We start from the raw sequence: 19,350 nt of genomic DNA on the forward strand, positions 1-19,350 counted from the left end.
AATGTTAAGCCATGCTGTCATGTTGCAGAGGTACCTGACAGAACTATTAATGTACCATACCTTACATAAGTTACCTACCCGTACTGTGCATAATTCCATTTAGTTTAAAATCTGACACAAATAACACTACTGGTACACCTAACAATTTTGCAGAGTTCTGATAACAACAAGAGATAGTAGTTCAATCTGGTCTCTAAATACATACTATATGACATATACTGATACAGTGTGTGTTGAGATATCAGATTCTAACTTTGACTGGACTAAGAAAATAGATAAGAGCTAGCTCAAGCAGGTGCTGATTAAGCCAGCGTACCACTAGCTCTGTAGGGCTGTGATTACGTATACTATCACAGCCTAGCTAGCCCCAAGTCGATACTTCAGCTCCTCTCTATACTGGGCTAGCGGAGTATCGTAGCCACAGGGGGAACCGATGGTAAACCATACACCGATTCAAGCCATGCCCGATAAGTCCTTTCTAAACACTGGCTGCGGTCCAAAAGTGGCGTCAACTTTGGCTCGCATTCCGGCGACTAGGGACAGACAAATTATTTGGTGCCCAGCAGTAGAATGCTGAAGCCAGCAGGGGAAGTACCGAAGTGTTCAAGGTAAGCTTACGGAACAAGAACACCTTCAAAACCTCTGTACTTCTCCCGCTGGCTTCAGAATACTACTGCATGGCACCAAATAATTTGTCTGTCCCTAGTCCTAGTCGTCTCAACTATCAATTCAAAGTAGGTGTTCCCATGTGTCTTCGCTAGTAAACCCACACAAGCATGAAACTATGGTGAAAACTTGATAAATTTCAACTCCAACCGCCATGTTTGAATGCATACTCCTCACAGTGAGGGGAATCATGTATGCAGTTACCACTGCCACTATTAGGCAAGTTAGGCCTTTTTCACAACGGATTCTGGCTAATTGTTCAGGATCAGTCTCACCAGTAATAACCTGGAGGGAACCATGATCAACACTGATCACTAAACACATTTCTCAAATAAATTTTAAAAAAAATTAAGAAAAGATTAAACAAGTACAAAATATGCTGGAGGTGGCAGTAGTTATCTCCCTTGAATTGGCTGTGAGGAGTATGCATTCAAACATGGCGGTTGGAGCTGGAATTTATCCAATTTCCACTATAGCTTTGTGCTTGTGTGGAATTTACTTGTGATGACACATGGGGACACCTAACTGGTATTGACAGCAGAGACGACTGGGACTAGGGACAGACAAATTATTTGGTGCCCAGAAGTAGTATATTAAAGCTAGCAGGGGAAGTACAGAGGTGTTCAAGGTAAGTATATGCAACAAGACAGGGCTGTGATAGAATACGTAATCGAAGCCTTACGGAACTAGACAGGGTTGTATTAGTACACATCATCACGCGCAGTCCTACAGAGCTTGCGTACCACATGATCTACACGTATAACAGGTTTCGATTCATCTTCACAATTTGCAAGCTGATCGACAATAGTACACACTGTGCATTTAGGGTTACATTTCCGTGTACTGCATCAGGAAATATGGTCTGGCAGCACCTGAAATCAGCTGCCAAAGGACACTGTGAGTGTCAAGTGGAAATTGAAAGTGAACCTGGTCGTGGGCCAGAATTTAGCCCACAATTTAATTTTAAATTTGATATAGAAATGTATTTTTAGTTTATTTTAAGACTCAAATCTCAAATAAAAGCTCCCAATTTTACTTTTTTTGAAAGGAATATTGATGAACCCAAATTGCACAAACGCTTCAGTGCGGAGAGAATCTGAAAATGGGTGACAACAACAACGAAGAAACACGTGAACAGAAAATCGATTGGCAATTCCCAGAGCTGTTGTCAAATGAGGGTTTAATCGAATTTTTGAAACGGGTAATTGTATATCTGTTGTAAATGTTTTTTGATTGTACTTTGTTTGGAAGGAGGGATTTGTTTTTAGGACGGTGGTGAAAACAATCGTGTTAGGTACCAGTGAGGGTCCAGATGTTGAGACGCTGAATTTATAGGTAGGCCTACTGGTAATGAGTATCTTTTAGTTGTGGAGTGTAACTCTGTGTATCGAACAACATGAAGTGTCATGAGAGTTACAGGGAATAACTGCTTCTAATGTGTCGGATCGAACTAAAGCCACATTTAACTCATTAAATGTTCCATAGGGTAAATTGATGTCAACCGAATAGTCCCCATAATCAACTAACCTGTTCTGAGTCTCGCCGAACCAAAGACGATCCCTGACAACAGCACAAATTCACAGAATAAATACATTTTCAGACACTACACCCACTGTGGCCACCATCTCGTTATGATGGTTTTATATTTAAATCATGTGATCGATGTGAGCGCAAAGCAAAATAAGGTCGTTGAAGGGAGATAATACCTATGGCAATCATTCTAGTAACACTATAGGCAAGTCTAGTTGTCCATTTGCCTGGTTCAGGCCCCGTTGTCATCATATGGCGCTAATCACTTCAATGATCTAAATGGTGACAGACGGCTTACGGCCACAGCGGATGTAGTGTCTGAAAATGTATTTATTTTGTGAATTTGTGCGGTTGTCATGGATCGTTTTTGGTTTGGCGAGACTCAGAACAGGTTAGTTGATTATGGCGGCCTGTCGGCTGACAACAATATGCTAGGGAAGATTTAATATGCAAGTGAAGGTGTGATAAATGTGGCTAACCATTGATGTGACGCATTAGAAGCAGTTATTCCCTGTAACTATCCAAACACTTTGTGTTGATCGAGTTACGTTCTGCAACTGGGGTATGTTTGAGTTCGAGCTGATGGTAGTGATCTTAGATTATATACGACTAAACACAGGTGTAGTAAAGCTGATATTGCTTTCTATTATTTGTCATGGACCCACTTTTCAGATGTTTATTGTGAAAAGCAGATTCTTCATTGTACTGACATAATTCATTTTCTCTGCTGCAACTTGACATATACATTAAAAAAAAAAGAAAAAATCCCAGAACAGTTTGTGTGCAACATTTGTTTTCTTCATCTTGCTTAATGACTGGTTAAGTGCTGATGTCAGCACTTTCTGATGTTTTGGTTGAATGATTGGCAGTGCAGGCTCTTACGTTTAAAAACACCCTGTTTTTTTTTTTTAGAGAAGCTCTCACCTGTCTTTCAGTTGCATGTTCTTTAACCTATTTTCAAGGAGACAGGCTACAATTAAAAATTAGTACAGTAAATCTAGATTACTACTCTCTAACTATCACCAGTCATGAACCAGCAGTTACTAGTAGTCTGGAATTATTTTGTCTGAAGTCTGGGGCTGTTTTTCTGTTAATCATGTCTTAATGGCAGAAAGTTTAGGTATTTGTGACAAGAGGTCATCTCAAGCTTAAGCAAACAAATTTAATATTGGTCAGAGTAGTCATGTAAAGTCAAATAAAATTATCCTGAATAAGGAGTCAAACACCAGTGAAATAAAGTGTTTCTGCCAGGCCCATTTTTTCAATTTGCTTTTCACTTTGTCTTTAGATAAGATACACAGCCAAGCAGATTGTTGCTCATATGCAGAAAATGAAAATCCTTGGGTCAAGCGTTAATCTCTTAACAAATAGATGAACTGTGTAGTTGAAATCCCATTTAAATTTGTTGTATTTACAAATAGTTTTCTTGCCTTTTCAGCGTTATGTGGAATTGCCACAGCCTTGCACATTGGATAGAGAGAAACTGTTAGAGTTATATTACAGACATGTTATACCACTGCCTCAGCGTCAATACAAGCCCAACAGACGAGGCAGAGAGATGACAAAGAAACAAATTTTACTGGCCAAAAAGAGAAAGATCACATTTTCAAATGATGCTGAACCCATTGTAAAGTAAGTATAGCACAAAAGCACTATGGTATCACTGGCAGAGATAAATGTCAGATTACAAGTGAAATGGATGTACAACTAACAGCCCTACTGGCAGATTTATAGAGCTACGAAATTTGGATATGTCTTCAAGTGTTTTTTTTTAAATTGGACAGCTACTTAAATTTTAAGCTCGCCTTTAAAAATATGTATAAATGGTGACGAATACTGAAGTATTAGTTTCAATCGTTACTTAAATCAACAGATTTTACCACAATACAGTATTACATGTGGCAAACTTAAATCTTCTTTATAGAATGTTTTGGGTAGCACTGACATAACTTTTATTGTGAAGTATACCACATCTCATAAGGTGCTATGAGGAAAATGATTCATGTTATATATGTGAAACAATCAAAAATTTGTTTTGTTCAGTTTCAACTGTGGGCGTGGAATTTGTAGATTCACCTAATAAAACTGAAATCTTACCATTTCACCATTTATACAGGCCTTGGTAACAGTAAGCAGGTGACTTTGCTTGTAGAGCCATCTCTCCAGGAGCTTGTTTCCTAGCATATAGTGTGCTGCTGGGAAATTTTGTCATTATCTTGCCAATGGATGGTGGTTTATATCACGCACTCCAATTTTCCAGCACCCCTAGATTCTTTTTTCTTAGAACAACAATCAGTCAATCAATTAAAGTTTGTTTTACTTTCAGAAAACGTTCCTTATCAAACACATCAGAGGATAAGCCTCTCCCTAGGTTTATGACATCAGCAAATGTCACCAGCAGTTCTTCAGAAAGGACAGAGCCACCAAAATCTATGATAAATTTTGATCGAAAGGTTATCAGGTTGAACTCTGGCAAAGTAAGGTCATCAAGTATTGAATCAGGAAAACAGAGGATTACAGTTTCTAATACAGAATCTGAAAACAAGACAGTTACAGTGAAAAGTGTAGAATCTTGTAGAGATGTTAAAAATGAATCGTCTTCAAGGACTATTAAATTGGGTGAAGTCTGTTCAACAGTAGATAAATCAACGTCAGAAGGGAGGGAAGAGTCTCAAGGGTCAGCTGATGCTAAAGTGCAAAAACACAAGGTATGTCAGATGAAGAAAAAGAAATCTTGATTGAACTATTTCAGTTGTTATTGCATGGGTTAAGATTGGGAAAGGAGAGAATAGAATTAGTGTATAATGTCTCTAACTATTCAGGGGTTTTTGTTCTTATTTGAAGCTGGCTCCATTTAACCAGCTGAAAATTCTCTGTCTCCTTAATATGTTGTTATTAGGGATAATATTTATTGAAATACTAGCATTCATATGCTTATGCGTCAGGAACAATCTCTTTTTGGGGCCCATTTTGCCATGCAGGTTAACTAGTGCGACAAAATGACCCAGTAGTCTTTCACCAATGTGGTTACTGTAAGCTCAAGTCTAGCTCATGCTGGCTTCCTCTCCGGCTGTATGTGGGTATATCTCTCAACAGCCTGCAGATGGTTGTAGGTTTCCCCCGTGCTCTGCCTGGTTTCCTCCCACCATAATGCTGGCTTCCATCGTATAGGTAAAATATTCTTGAATAAGGCGTAAAACACCAATCAAATAAATAAATAAATCTCTCTCTTTTTTTAAAAAAAAAAAACAGGGATATATAAATATTAATAAATGATGCATACAAATATATTTGTAACTATGTGTATCCAGAACTTCAACTTAAGGTTATAATAGAGCAATAGTATTTTTTTTTCTTTTATAGCAGTTCTTGGATATGTAATTGAATAGTTTCTGATTTTTAATTGTCATGTTTTAGCTTGTTGATTTGTCTGCTTGTGAGCTGTGGAAGTATCGAACACTATCCAAATTTTAATTCTTTTTGTGTTTTCTCTTTGTAATGTTGCAGATGGAAGAAGAATCAGGAAACTCACCAAAGAAGAAATTTAAGAGGATATCTTGGCCTTGAACCATTTTACAGATATTTATTAACTTAAAAGAATTGTCTGCTAGACTTACAAATTTCTTTTCCATGCTCATGTTTATTCTGTCTGAAGGCACAGATAGTTAAAAATGGACCCTGAGTATTATTTTGTCAGAATGGGACTTGGTACCAGTATATACATGTATAAAGATTCAGGATTTCCCTATTTCTTCTAATTTTTGGGACAAATATTAGTAGTGCTGAAAGCAGAATATTACATTTCTTTCCCAGCATTTTGGAAAAGTTAAGATATGAGTATGTTGTTCATTAGATGGCCTAACCATGTGAGAAGAAAGAAACTAAATGTTCCTGCTACAATTACATGTATATTGGCTGAAAACAGCAGACAAGGTGTCCCAAAAAAGAGAAGAAATAGGGTATAAACAAGTTAAAACCCAGATAAAGTGCAGGGAATTTTAAGTAGAAATTATAATGAGTCGAATTTTATGAAGTCTGGGGCAGACTTCTGGCCTGTACCAACTGAATATGGAGTTTTCTAAAGGTATGTCATTATGACAACAGTATAATACCAGTGTAAACTAGCGTCGCCGGTTTGTCGTGGGCTACTGGCCAGTCTTTAAACATGTTAAACATGAAGTGGTCATGTTTAGATAATTTGTTTGGTGTTTTATGTGGTACTCAAGAATATTTCACTTATATGACAGCAGCCAGCATTATGGTGGGAAACTAGATAATTTGAATGATCAGTCATTGGCTTCTCAAAATTAGATGTTGGTTTAGAATACAGACACTTATTCTTGTGAAGGACTCTGGAGTGTTTGTGAATGTCTCTGGGGTATTTCCAAACCTTTCGGGCTAACAAACCTGTTTATCCATTTTAACCTGTTGTTGTAAAGAACAGTGTTTTGTGCTTAATTTCAAGTATGCTCGGTATTTAACACCAGGAGCTCCAATGTTCTTGTGTATTGCTCAAAATATCAATTCATGCTCATGTATCCCATGTTTTTTGTTGTGGCTGTTGCACATGGATTAAGTGCTGTATTAGAACAGCTGCATGATTTTATTTTTAACTGTGTTCAAGCTCATGCTGGCTTCCTCTCCACTTGTACTTAGAAAGGTCAGCCAGCAACCTGCTGATGATCGTGGGTTTTCCGAACACTGTACTCCCCCATTATGCTGGCCGTCGGGGTATAAGTGAAATATTTTTGAGTATGGCGAAAAAAGTCAATGAAATTTAATAAAAGAAATTTTTTTAATGATTATTATTTCTTTGAATGTACATGTAAATCATTGGTGTGCTAGTTGGTTTTATTGCGGTTATAAATTGCTGTTATTTGTCACAATTTAAGAGCTGCAGGAGTTCAGGTTTTCACTGATAATTATTCCCTTGTGTATTAATAATCTGTGCAATTACATGTACACTTGCGGTATACTGCTGTTAGAAATGGCTATGAGCATTTTTCACAATTCAAGCATTCTTTTATCAAAAAATTAGAGCATCTGATGCTTTAAGTCTGTTGGAAATCATTATGCCAGTATTTATTTTTTTGTAATACATTCGAAATTAAGCTTCACTCTAACTGCAGTAAAGTTCATGTGTAGCAACAACATTGGATGGTATCACGCCAGTCATTGATTTTCTCATGGATAGAGGTACAGACAGAGGTACAGACAAGCATTATACATGTAGCTCCATGATACATGCTGATAGCATTGGCACTGGTGATTTTTATGAAGGTGCACGTACCAACATATATAACGTGTATATATATATATATCTTATGCATCGAAGATGAAAAGTTATGCAATAAAATGTTTGTAGTGCAGCATTGTTGTGTGACAATTATTTAGCCAGTTTCTAGTCATTCAAAATGTGAACATGGCTAATGAATGGGTTTTAACTTAGAATTTCATTTTACTCCCTGACTGTTTCATACTTATGATAGGTGTTTAATGCCATGAATTCTTGCATAAATCTGAGCTAATGTCTAAGGCTTATATTTATTAAGCAACTTAAGACTGAAGCCATGAATTGCAAGTGTGCTTAAAATGCCAAGTGTAAAACAGGAAAGAGCTCAAATTGTAGTTGGTGTATTTCTCCACAGTAATGAGGGTGTACATATTACAGGCTTCTTAGGGCAAAACATTTTAATTGTAACTGTGTTTGTTTACTGACTTAAATCTTAAGACTAGTGGTAGTCATGGGCCCTGGGTCTGGTTCCATAAAGTAGTTTAACCTTTAAAAATTGTAATCCAAATTAAACTTTACACATATACATCAAACTGGTATGCTTTAAACCACTGTGATAGGTCAGTTTCAGCCAAGTTGAGGTTCACGTGTTAAGTTTCAAATAGTTTACTTTATAAAGGAGGTTACAAGGTTTGGACTTTAGCAGAGCTGTTTGAACCAGTTCTTGTGGTGTTTATCATTAAGAGTTTCCTTCAGCTCAGAATTTGTTGTTATTTATCTTAAACTGGTACCGGCCCGGATAGCACAGTTGGTAGAGCGTCCGCTTCAGGACCAGTAGATCAAGGATCAGTCCTTGATCGAGTCACACCTAAGACTTTAAAACAGGAAGTTGAGTGAATCAAGTGACACTGTGTTTCTGGTTGCTCTCACATGGCCTAACAAAAATTCCTGATTAAAAGTTGATTTCTGCGGTTAGCACGCACATCACAAAAACAAATTTCTGTGGCCATTTAAGCCTGTTTTCACCACTCTCCCTAAATAGATAGGTTGAACGACAATGACTTTCCCAAAAATTTCCTACATGTGCACCATTTCCCCCCACATTGTAGTCACCATGTTAGGGTACAGTCTGATCATAACAACCCAAGGTGGTTCAAGATATATACATGCAAGAAACGAGTGTGTGCACTGTACATGTATAACAACAGCTCAAACTGTATCATAAAGAGTCTAATCACCAGGCTGAGCAATTTTAACATTTAGACAAGAAATGAAACATTATAATACACATACCTCTGGTGCTTGGTCAGTTGACATTACTATGAGCTCAGGCTTGCAAGAACCTGTTGAACCATCTTGGACATTGAGGTAAGAAAGGGTAATAGTTGCAGGTTTATCAACATAGCCCTGGGGGTGAGGGGCACCTGTGTGGGCCACATGGTCAGAGGTTTGGGGTTAAGCACTTCATACCTGCCATACCAAAGTTGTCCACTGTTACCTCTGTTCTGGGACACCTGTGTATATAGTACCAACATAATCAGCTTAACATAAATACCAGAACAAATAATTTGTAGCTAGCACTAGGCAGGGGAAGCAATTAATATAACAATAACCTACTAAGCTGTTCTTATGCTACAAGGTGTGAGTCAGGGAAAGGTTATATATTCTTCACCTCCCCTCACAATGTTTTGGTTACATACTTTCTCTGAAGCTTGCTGAGCCTCCATTTCAGGGGCAGTAGATCAGGGGCAATCCTGACTTGGGTCACACCTTAGACCTTAAAAGAGGAAGTTCTAGCTTCCTCGCTTGGCGTTCAGCATGAAGGGGATAGTGCAACGACTGGTTGACCCGTATCAGTATAATGGCTCGAGCGGGGCGGCTTACTTGCCTTCAGTAAGTCGTCTGAGTGAAGCAGCACTAAATAAAAGAGCGGTGGAAATCTGTCCTGCAACAAGGAGGCACATTACATGTACATGCACGCTAAGGATTCCTTCGTCGTCATATGACTGAAAAATTGTTGAGTACGACGTTAAACACCAAGCACTCAATCACTTACTCTTAGACTGGCACTGACTTTGACACCTTAGACTAGTCTGTTCTGAGTGTGAGGGATAGATCATCTTGTGAAGACCTGGTTACACTGGACTTAATCACCGTAAGTACATCAGGAAAATGTGGCCAGCACACTGAAATGACCCAGCGAGCAATGCGGTCACTGTGAGTTTGAGGGCAGCTCATGCTGGCTTCCTCTCCGGCCTTATGTGGGAAGGTCTACCGGCAATCTGCAGATGATCCTGGGTTTCCCCAGGCTGGTCTTGGTTTCCTCCCACCACAATGCTGGTTGTTGTCGTATAAGTGAAATATTCTTGAATATGGCATAAAATATCAGTCAAATAAATAAATACATCAGGGAAACGGGACGCTGAGTATGGCCTTGGAGTAGTCTCTATGTCACCTGCTATGCTAATACAAAAAGACACCACTTTGTATTGTAGATATGACAACCAGTGTAAATGGACCTTTATCCAAGAGATCTCTGAAACCTGGAGTTGTAAGGAAACCCAGGGGAGAGGCAAGAAAACTTAGAGGAATCACCAAACCTGGTGGTGAGGACATGTGAAGACATAGGGAAACCTGGAGAGATGTGGGCAAACCTGGAGAGGTGTGAGGAAACCTGAAAGTGTAAGCAAACCCTGAGAAATGTAAGCAATTCTGGTTGTAAGAAAACCCAGGGGAGATGCAAACAGACCTGGAGGTGAGGAAACCTACAGAAGCATCAGCAAACCCTGATGTGAGGAAATGTGGAGGCTTAAGGAAACCTGGAGCGATGCAAGCAACCCTGGTTAGGTGTAAGGAGACATGGAGGCATAAATAAACAAAGGGAGCTGCCTGCAAACTTGGAGAAGTGTGAGAAAAAGCGGTGCTGGGGGGTAAACCAGGAGGTGTAAGAAACCTGGAGTTTGAGGAAACGTGGAGGCATGTACGGAAACCTGGAGAAGTCTGATGAAACTAGTTGAGGATAGAAACCATGCTGGAACTGACATGACTGCATGAATTCATGAGGCAGAGTATAAACAAAAATATATCTGACACCAACAATCCATGGAGAGAGGAGACCTCCACTTTCTGTTCATGCTTGCTATCTTAAATAAATACAAAAATGTAAATACAAAACAGACAATTCCATTTCCTTACATTTGCATAAAAAATTTATTACAATGTACTAATCAAAAGTATAAATAATCAAACTCCTGACTGGTTCCATACCAGTGATACTTACTACAAACACATGTTAAACAACCATTACCAGATTTTTGGCAACATTTGAGTTACATGCAATACTTAAATATCACAAGGTACAACACTGCTGAAACCCATCACAGCTTACAAAATTTATGCAGTGCCTGTTAAGTTAACATTTTAAAGACAGTTCCATTGTATGATTAGTCTACCTCCTCTACAGTGGGGCCTTGTCCTGAAGTACCACTGGTGTTCCCTGATTGTGAGTTGCCATGTAACTTTGACATGATTGGGGAGCAAACATCCTGCACCTCCTTCAGCTTGTGATCTAATTCATCCTTCTCAGCCAGTGAATTACTGTCCATCCACCTGAGTGCTTCGTCACATGTGGTCACCACAGTGTTTTTGTCATTCTCTGGCAGTTTGCTGCCCTGCTCACTGACTACCTGTTTAATACTGAAGATGTAGCCCTCCAGTTTATTTTTGGCTGCCACACGTTCTCTATGCTGAGCATCATCATCTTTGTATTTCTCTGCCTCAGCCAACATTCTCTCAATGTCAGCTTTACTCAGTCTACCCTTGTCATTTGTGATGGTGATTTTGCTGTTTTTCCCTGTGCTTTTATCCTCTGCTGATACATTCAGGATTCCATTTGCGTCAATGTCAAATGTCACCTCGATCTGGGGCACACCTCTTGGTGCAGGTGGGATGCCATTCAGTTCAAATGTGCCCAGTTTGTTGTTGTCCTTGGTCATCGCTCTCTCCCCCTCATACACCTGGATTGTAACACCTGGCTGGTTATCAGCATACGTGGTGAAGGTTTTGGAGGTTTTCATTGGGATTCTTGTATTCCTGTCAATCAAGTTGGTCATCACACCTCCAGCTGTCTCAATTCCCAAAGAGAGGGGAGCCACATCCACCAGTAGGACATCCTTAATCACCTCGCTCTGCTCTCCAGTCAAGATGGCAGCCTGAACTGCAGCACCATAGGCCACAGCCTCGTCAGGGTTGATCGACTTGTTCAGTTCTTTCCCATTCATAAAGTCGTGTAATAGTTTCTGGATTTTAGGAATTCTGGTAGAGCCTCCGACTAAGACAATTTCATGGATCTTGGACTTGTCCATCTTAGCATCTCTCAAGGCCTTCTCCACAGGTTCCAGGGTCCCCCTGAAGAGATCTGAACACAAGTCCTCAAACCTTGCCCGTGTGACTTTGGTGTAGAAGTCAATGCCCTCAAACAGAGCATCGATCTCAATGTTGGCATCAGAACTGCTGGACAGCGTTCTCTTGGCTCGCTCACAGGCTGTGCGGAGGCGACGAATGGCACGTTTATTTCCACTGATATCTTTGTGGTGTTTTCTCTTGAACTCTTGAACGAAATGGTTGACGAGTCTGTTATCAAAATCTTCTCCACCCAGGTGAGTGTCTCCTGCAGTGGAGCGAACTTCAAACATGGATCCTTCATCTATTGTGAGGATAGACACATCAAATGTGCCACCTCCCAAGTCAAAGATGAGCACATTTTTCTCACCTTTAAGGTTTTTGTCCAGTCCGTAAGCCAGAGCAGCAGCTGTAGGCTCATTGATAATCCTGAGAACATTTAGGCCGGCAATTGCTCCAGCATCTTTGGTGGCCTGTCTCTGTGAGTCATTGAAGTAGGCAGGAACCGTTATCACTGCATCCTTGACTTTCTGCCCCAGGTAAGCTTCAGCTGTCTCCTTCATTTTGGTGAGAACCATGGAACTGATTTCCTCAGGTGCAAATGTCTTTTCTTCTCCCTTGTACTCGACCTGGCTTGCCGTTATGGTTCACCACAGTGAAAGGCCAGTGTTTTTTGTCAGCCTGTACCAATGGATCGTTGAAATCTCGGCCAATTAACCGCTTGGCGTCAAACACAGTGTTTTTGGGGTTGAGAGCCACCTGGTTTTTGGCCGCATCGCCAATCAGTCTCTCACTGTCTGTGAATGCCACATAGCTGGGTGTTGTTCGGTTTCCCTGTTCATTGGCGATGATTTCGACTTTCCCATGCTGGAACACTCCAACACAGGAATATGTCGTTCCCAGATCTATGCCAATCGCTGTAGATTTTGTACCTGCTGGCATCTTCTCTGTCGTTGTGTTAACCTTACAGTTGTTGTTGCACACAGTAGAAAAATCGCTGCAGTCGGCGAATAATAGTATTGAACTACGGTGGTTCGTCTCTCTTCAGATATGTCTCTGATCGTTTGTGTCTCTTATTCTGACCCGCTACTTCGCCGTGAGCCATATTTATATGTGTTGAGGTAATTTCCAGAAAGTTTGAGGACGAACCAGACGTACGCGTCGATCGTTACAAGGATTATTTACACCACGTGTGGCCCCATTAGGTCATCGGCCTATCGGGTAAGGTCGGTTAGAAGCTTCCTGACAAGGACGAGCTATGATAAGCAGACACGCTCTGTTTGTAGTTCGCCAAGACACAATGTTGTGTAGTCCTCGCCAATCAGAATCTTGGTCTAAACTGTACATAGATAGTATAGATTGTTTACACCACGTACTGTCCCAGTTTGTAGCAATGTCCGATCGGGTAAGGTCGGTTAGAAACTGCCGGAAAAGCACGAGCTCTAATAATAAACAGATTGGCCCTATATTTGGACACTTCAAAGTGAACAGCATGCTGACTATGAAAAAGACCAACAGTGTTTTTTGGCGTGTTATTAAATCTAGTGCATGGCTCATTTCACTGTTGGAGAAAGTTCTCTGCATTTCATAAATTCTGTCTGCTAATAAGTTAAGCAAGTGCACATGTACATGTAACTGCAAAAATAACCACATGCACAAATCTGTATCACAATTTAGGCTTTCATGCTAACAGACGTTTTCCATTTCTTTGGAGTACCGGTACAGCTAATGCTGGTAAAGTGAATACGACGATATTGAATCTATAAAGTTGGCTAATTGTCTGTTGAGTAAATTTATAAGTATATTCAACATTATTCATCTCAGATTCCAGACAGCTAGAATATGTGACATTTTTCTAAAATGCATTTCACTTGAAACCTTGCTGGCCGAAGAATAGCCTGAAGGACATAAAGTACAAATCTGACCCATTCCAAAGGTAGTGCTTTACTCTGATGTTGACTGTTGGTGTCACAGGATAAAATGTCATCTAGGCAATATATATAGTGGGTGTCATATATAACTGGAGGTTATATCAGTGCCATTCATTTGACATCCTAGGGTAGCATTGGTAATTCCCACTGTGTGGTGTGGTGTGGTGTAGGGTGTAATGCATTGCATCTGATATCACTGTCAGTATGGTACCACTGCCATTACATCTAATATCAGTTCTATTCATCTGACATCAGTGTCATTCCACCCCTGACATTTCTAGAGTGACATTGGTGCCTACAGTGTGGTAATCACGTGATATCACTAGCATTCCACATGATATCAATATCTTTTCATGTAATACCACTGTATTTCCATTGCTATCGGTGTCATTCCACATTTATCTTTTCTAGGGTGTGGTAAATACATGTGATATCACTAGCATTCCACATGATATCAATGTCATTTCATGTAAAACCACTGTCTTTCCATGGATATCAGTGTCATTCCACATTTGTCATTTCTAGAGTGGCGTTTATTCCTGTAGTAAGGTAGAATGACAGGTGGTTTATTTATTTATGTATTTATTTGATTGGTGTTTTACACCATACTGAAGAATATTTCACTTGTATGACGGCGGCCAGCATTATGGTATGGCGAAACCAGACAGAGCCCGGAGGGAAACCTACGATCATCTGCAGGTTGCTGCAGACCCCCATCCCACTTACAGCTGGAGAGGAAGTAAACAAGGGCCGAAGAGGAAGTAAACAAGGGCTGGATTTGAACTCACAGCAAGTGCATTGGTGGGAGACCCCTGGGTCATGGCGCTGCACTGGCGTGCTAAACCCATCAACCAAAAGGCCCTTGAATGTCACGTGGTGTCTGTATGTGTGTTGCTCATGTGATACCTCTGCCAATTGTTTTCCTATAGAGAGGTGACATATTTGACATTTTTACCACTGTAAATACAAATAACAAATGTACCTCTAAATACATTTATTTGATTGTGGCTTTTTTAATGGTATCTTCAAGAATTTTTCAGTTCTGAGTTTTCCAACCTGTGGATGGCCGTGGGTTTTCCTCCCACCACAATGCTGGCTGCCATTATATAAATGAAATATTCTTGAGTAAGGTGTAAAACACCGATCAAATAAATAAATAAAAACATCTATGTTTGGTGTATGCTGAGCAACCATCCAAAAACAAAAAAAAAGTCCCATGCTGAAGATCTTTTTTTCTGATAGAAACTCCTTTTTTGTTTCTCAATGTTGAGTTATTTACAGCTTTTCATTTTCTAGTAGCCAGAATAAAAAAATTCCCTATTGACTGGACCTATTTTTTGATAAGGTCAGATTACACCCAACAAAGAATTTTTTAAGGATGGCTTGTTGAGCAGAGGAAACAGGAATGCCACGATTAAGTCTCCAGGATAAATCAATGATCTTTGGCAAATTTCTAACGAAAATTATTTAAAAACTTTCCCACACATGAAGTGAACATGTACACCACATTGCTGGAAACACATTGTCTTCAGCGAACATTAGATTCCACAGAACAGACACTACAGTGGTGAGGAACTCCATGTCCCAGGCTGGGTTTGAACCCACAACTTGAGACCACTATGTCTGGCCCCTATATCATCAAGCAATCTTCCACTTAAAGTCAAAATTTCAAATCACTATAAAATTGTTATTTCTTATGTAACAAGGGCAAAACATTGCTTGATAGCATAAATTCTGGGCAAGTTATACAACAAATTTCAACTAAAATAACAGAAAGGAAGATACCCAGTTTAATGATTGAAATTTTGACTTCAGTCTGTAATTGCTTTGTTATCCTGGAGTGACGTACTTCAAAATGATTAATAAGCCAATCAGTGTCAATTCTGTATCCACATAACTAAAAGCTAACAAACAAAACCCTAATCATGCACTATGTTTACAAAGATACTCCTTTCCAGCAGCGATATTTTTGATTTGTAATCACTTCTGGCCGACAGGAAGCGTTCTTCACTGTAACATTATACAGGTTTTGGTAACTGGAGAAAGTTTTGGAAACCTGGAGAGATCTGAGTAAACTTAAGGAATATTGTTTGACTGGGGGTTATCACATCAGCAATATTTTGGTCATGTAACCTTCTAGCATATTGCATCCAGTGTGAAGATATGTATAGTACTGCCTCCCTGGAGCACAATGCTGAAGAGACATGATTCCGCACCCAGTCCCATTATACAAACACTCAGCCGACCAGTACTTGATCACCCGACTTAGCAAGGTAGTACCAACATTACCAATGTATAAGTCTTAAGTTTTAGGAGGCATACACTGTATTCACTGCACCACTTCAGCCAGTCATAATGAAGGAGTGAGTGAGTGAGTGCTTGAGGTTTAACGTCGTACTTAACAATTTTTCAGTCTTATGACAACGAATAATGAAGGAAACCACATCAAGATGTACGTACGTGTATGAAGTAAGGCAAATAACAAAAAGATCTAGGTACAGATCTCGACAAGGAAAGACAGGGATAAAACGAAAGATTCTTCCACTTGATGTTCTGTACACATTTCCCCAGTCACTTGGGCACAAAATGGTAGAAATAAAACAAGTCATTTAATTAAATTTGTATAAAATTTATTATAATGTGCTAGTTGACAATATAAGTGAACAAAATGCTAAACTCAACTCTCACATATTATAATTTAAGTATAGCAACATGAAACACAGATGTTCAACAATTATTACTCTGATGATACAAGCAAAAAATCAGTATCGTGAGCAAATTGCATCCTTCAAAAGAATATCCAGTTCATTAACATTTTAAAGACAGTTCCATTACATGATTAGTCTACCTCCTCTACAGTGGGGCCTTGTCCTGAAGTACCACTGCTGTCCCCTGATTGTGAGTTGCCATGTAACTTTGACATGATTGGGGAGCAAACATCCTGCACCTCCTTCAGCTTGTGATCTAATTCATCCTTCTCAGCCAGTGAATTACTGTCCATCCACCTGAGTGCTTCGTCACATGTGGTCACCACAGTGTTTTTGTCATTCTCTGGCAGTTTGCTGCCCTGCTCATTGACCACCTGTTTAATACTGAAGATGTAGCCCTCCAGTTTATTTCTGGCTGCCACACGTTCTCTATGCTGAGCATCATCATCTTTGTATTTCTCTGCCTCAGCCAACATTCTCTCAATGTCAGCTTTACTCAGTCTACCCTTGTCATTTGTGATGGTGATTTTGCTGTTTTTCCCTGTGCTCTTATCCTCTGCTGATACATTCAGGATTCCATTTGCGTCAATGTCAAATGTCACCTCGATCTGGGGCACACCTCTTGGTGCAGGTGGGATGCCATTCAGTTCAAATGTGCCCAGTTTGTTGTTGTCCTTGGTCATCGCTCTCTCCCCCTCATACACCTGGATTGTAACACCTGGCTGGTTATCAGCATACGTGGTGAAGGTTTTGGAGGTTTTCATTGGGATTCTTGTATTCCTGTCAATCAAGTTGGTCATCACACCTCCAGCTGTCTCAATTCCCAAAGAGAGGGGAGCCACATCCACCAGTAGGACATCCTTAATCACCTCGCTCTGCTCTCCAGTCAAGATGGCAGCCTGAACTGCAGCACCATAGGCCACAGCCTCGTCAGGGTTGATCGACTTGTTCAGTTCTTTCCCATTCATAAAGTCGTGTAATAGTTTCTGGATTTTAGGAATTCTGGTAGAGCCTCCGACTAAGACAATTTCATGGATCTTGGACTTGTCCATCTTAGCATCTCTCAAGGCCTTCTCCACAGGTTCCAGGGTCCCCCTGAAGAGATCTGAACACAAGTCCTCAAACCTTGCCCGTGTGACTTTGGTGTAGAAGTCAATGCCCTCAAACAGAGCATCGATCTCAATGTTGGCATCAGAACTGCTGGACAGCGTTCTCTTGGCTCGCTCACAGGCTGTGCGGAGGCGACGAATGGCACGTTTATTTCCACTGATATCTTTGTGGTGTTTTCTCTTGAACTCTTGAACGAAATGGTTGACGAGCCTGTTATCAAAATCTTCTCCACCCAGGTGAGTGTCTCCTGCAGTGGAGCGAACTTCAAACATGGATCCTTCATCTATTGTGAGGATAGACACATCAAATGTGCCACCTCCCAAGTCAAAGATGAGCACATTTTTCTCACCTTTAAGGTTTTTGTCCAGTCCGTAAGCCAGAGCAGCAGCTGTAGGCTCATTGATAATCCTGAGAACATTTAGGCCAGCAATTGCTCCAGCATCTTTGGTGGCCTGTCTCTGTGAGTCATTGAAGTAGGCAGGAACCGTTATCACTGCATCCTTGACTTTCTGCCCCAGGTAAGCTTCAGCTGTCTCCTTCATTTTGGTGAGAACCATGGAACTGATTTCCTCAGGTGCAAATGTCTTTTCTTCTCCCTTGTACTCGACCTGGACCCGTGGCTTGCCGTTATGGTTCACCACAGTGAAAGGCCAGTGTTTTTTGTCAGCCTGTACCAATGGATCGTTGAAATCTCGGCCAATTAACCGCTTGGCGTCAAACACAGTGTTTTTGGGGTTGAGAGCCACCTGATTTTTGGCCGCATCGCCAATCAGTCTCTCACTGTCTGTGAATGCCACATAGCTGGGTGTTGTTCGGTTTCCCTGTTCATTGGCGATGATTTCGACTTTCCCATGCTGGAACACTCCAACACAGGAATATGTCGTTCCCAGATCTATGCCAATCGCTGTAGATTTCGTACCTGCTGGCATCTTTTCTGTCGCTGTATTAAACTTACAGTTGTTGTTGTTGCACACAGTAGAAAAATCGCTGCAGTCGGCGAATGAAAGTCGTGAACTACGGTGGTTCGTCTCTCTTCAGATATGTCTCTGATCGCTTGTGTCTATTATTCTGACAGGCAGCCTCCCTGTGAGCCATATTTATATGTGTTGAGGTAATTTCCAGAAAGTTAGAGGAGGGACTAGAACCATGCGCTGAGATGAATACCAATGACTGGCTTGTTTACACCACGTGATACCCTTTGTCCTGCCGGGAAAAGACGCTAGAAGCTTCCGGAAATGCACGAGCTAAAATAAGCACTGTGGCTCTATTTTTAGACATGTTCAGACGGCGAGATGGCTACAAAAGTTGTAACTGGTGTGTGATTAAACCCATTGCAATGCTGATTTCACGACTGGAGAAAGTTCTATGCATTTCACAACTGTGTACAAATCAGATTAGCGCGTTGGCAAGTGATCATGATTCTAGAAAGTTTGCAAAACTCTACCAGCTCTGTTGGTGTCAGCTTCGCCATCTCGATCTCCACATACTAAACGCTGAGGTCTATTTTCAACAATGTTTGAAATCTACCTGCATCAGATATCAGAAATTATTAAAAATAAACCTCAACCTTTAAATTAATTGAACTACATACTGCGATATTGGTGTTACATCCAGACCTATTAGACATGACTCAGCCTGTGTACTTGTTCATTACACATTGCACACAGGAAAGTTCAGCGAGTGGAACCTGCATGATTCCATCTGAAATTAAATCAGACTTATTTAGCCCATCATGCATAAACCTATACTATCTCCACGGTAGGCTATTCTA

At 40.4% G+C, this 19,350-nt stretch overlaps 3 protein-coding genes and 1 pseudogene across 3 annotated transcripts in view; 1 reads left to right on the forward strand and 3 right to left on the reverse strand.

Moving 5' to 3' along the window:
* The window catches only part of LOC135475131 (protein mono-ADP-ribosyltransferase PARP4-like), a 31,961-nt gene extending 30,416 nt beyond the window's left edge, over positions 1–1,545 (reverse strand). Inside the window, exon 1 of the mRNA XM_064754933.1 lies at positions 1,410–1,545. The gene's annotated coding sequence lies outside the window, so the exon portion shown is untranslated. The remainder of the gene's footprint in view (positions 1–1,409) is intronic.
* Positions 1,212–7,207, forward strand: LOC135479640 (ashwin-like). The gene is made up of 5 exons (XM_064759541.1): positions 1,212–1,294; positions 1,715–1,867; positions 3,635–3,828; positions 4,523–4,904; positions 5,704–7,207. Exons 2-5 carry the CDS (start codon positions 1,769–1,771, stop codon positions 5,761–5,763), a joined length of 735 nt encoding a protein of 244 aa, XP_064615611.1. The 5' UTR covers positions 1,212–1,294; positions 1,715–1,768; the 3' UTR covers positions 5,764–7,207.
* A 3,408-nt stretch (positions 7,208–10,615) lies between these two features.
* LOC135466262 (heat shock protein 70 B2-like) lies at positions 10,616–13,088 on the reverse strand (annotated as a pseudogene).
* Positions 13,089–16,369: 3,281 nt separating this feature from the next.
* Positions 16,370–18,692, reverse strand: LOC135466726 (heat shock protein 70 B2-like). Its single transcript, XM_064744383.1, has one exon. It carries the CDS (start codon positions 18,506–18,508, stop codon positions 16,601–16,603), a length of 1,908 nt encoding a protein of 635 aa, XP_064600453.1. The 5' UTR covers positions 18,509–18,692; the 3' UTR covers positions 16,370–16,600.
* Positions 18,693–19,350: the final 658 nt, after the last annotated feature.

Source organism: Liolophura sinensis, chromosome 1, assembly GCF_032854445.1.
Source record: "Liolophura sinensis isolate JHLJ2023 chromosome 1, CUHK_Ljap_v2, whole genome shotgun sequence".
Taxonomy (NCBI): Eukaryota; Metazoa; Mollusca; class Polyplacophora; order Chitonida; family Chitonidae; genus Liolophura; species Liolophura sinensis.

Coding starts and splice junctions, on each gene's coding strand:
- LOC135466726 (XM_064744383.1), bottom strand. CDS start 18,508: ATGCCAGCAGGTACGAAATCTACAGCGATTGGCATAGATCTGGGAACG.
- LOC135479640 (XM_064759541.1), top strand. CDS start 1,769: ATGGGTGACAACAACAACGAAGAAACACGTGAACAGAAAATCGATTGG. Junction 3,829..4,522: donor GATGCTGAACCCATTGTAAA/GTAAGTATAGCA, acceptor TTTTACTTTCAG/AAAACGTTCCTTATCAAACA. Junction 4,905..5,703: donor CTAAAGTGCAAAAACACAAG/GTATGTCAGATG, acceptor GTAATGTTGCAG/ATGGAAGAAGAATCAGGAAA.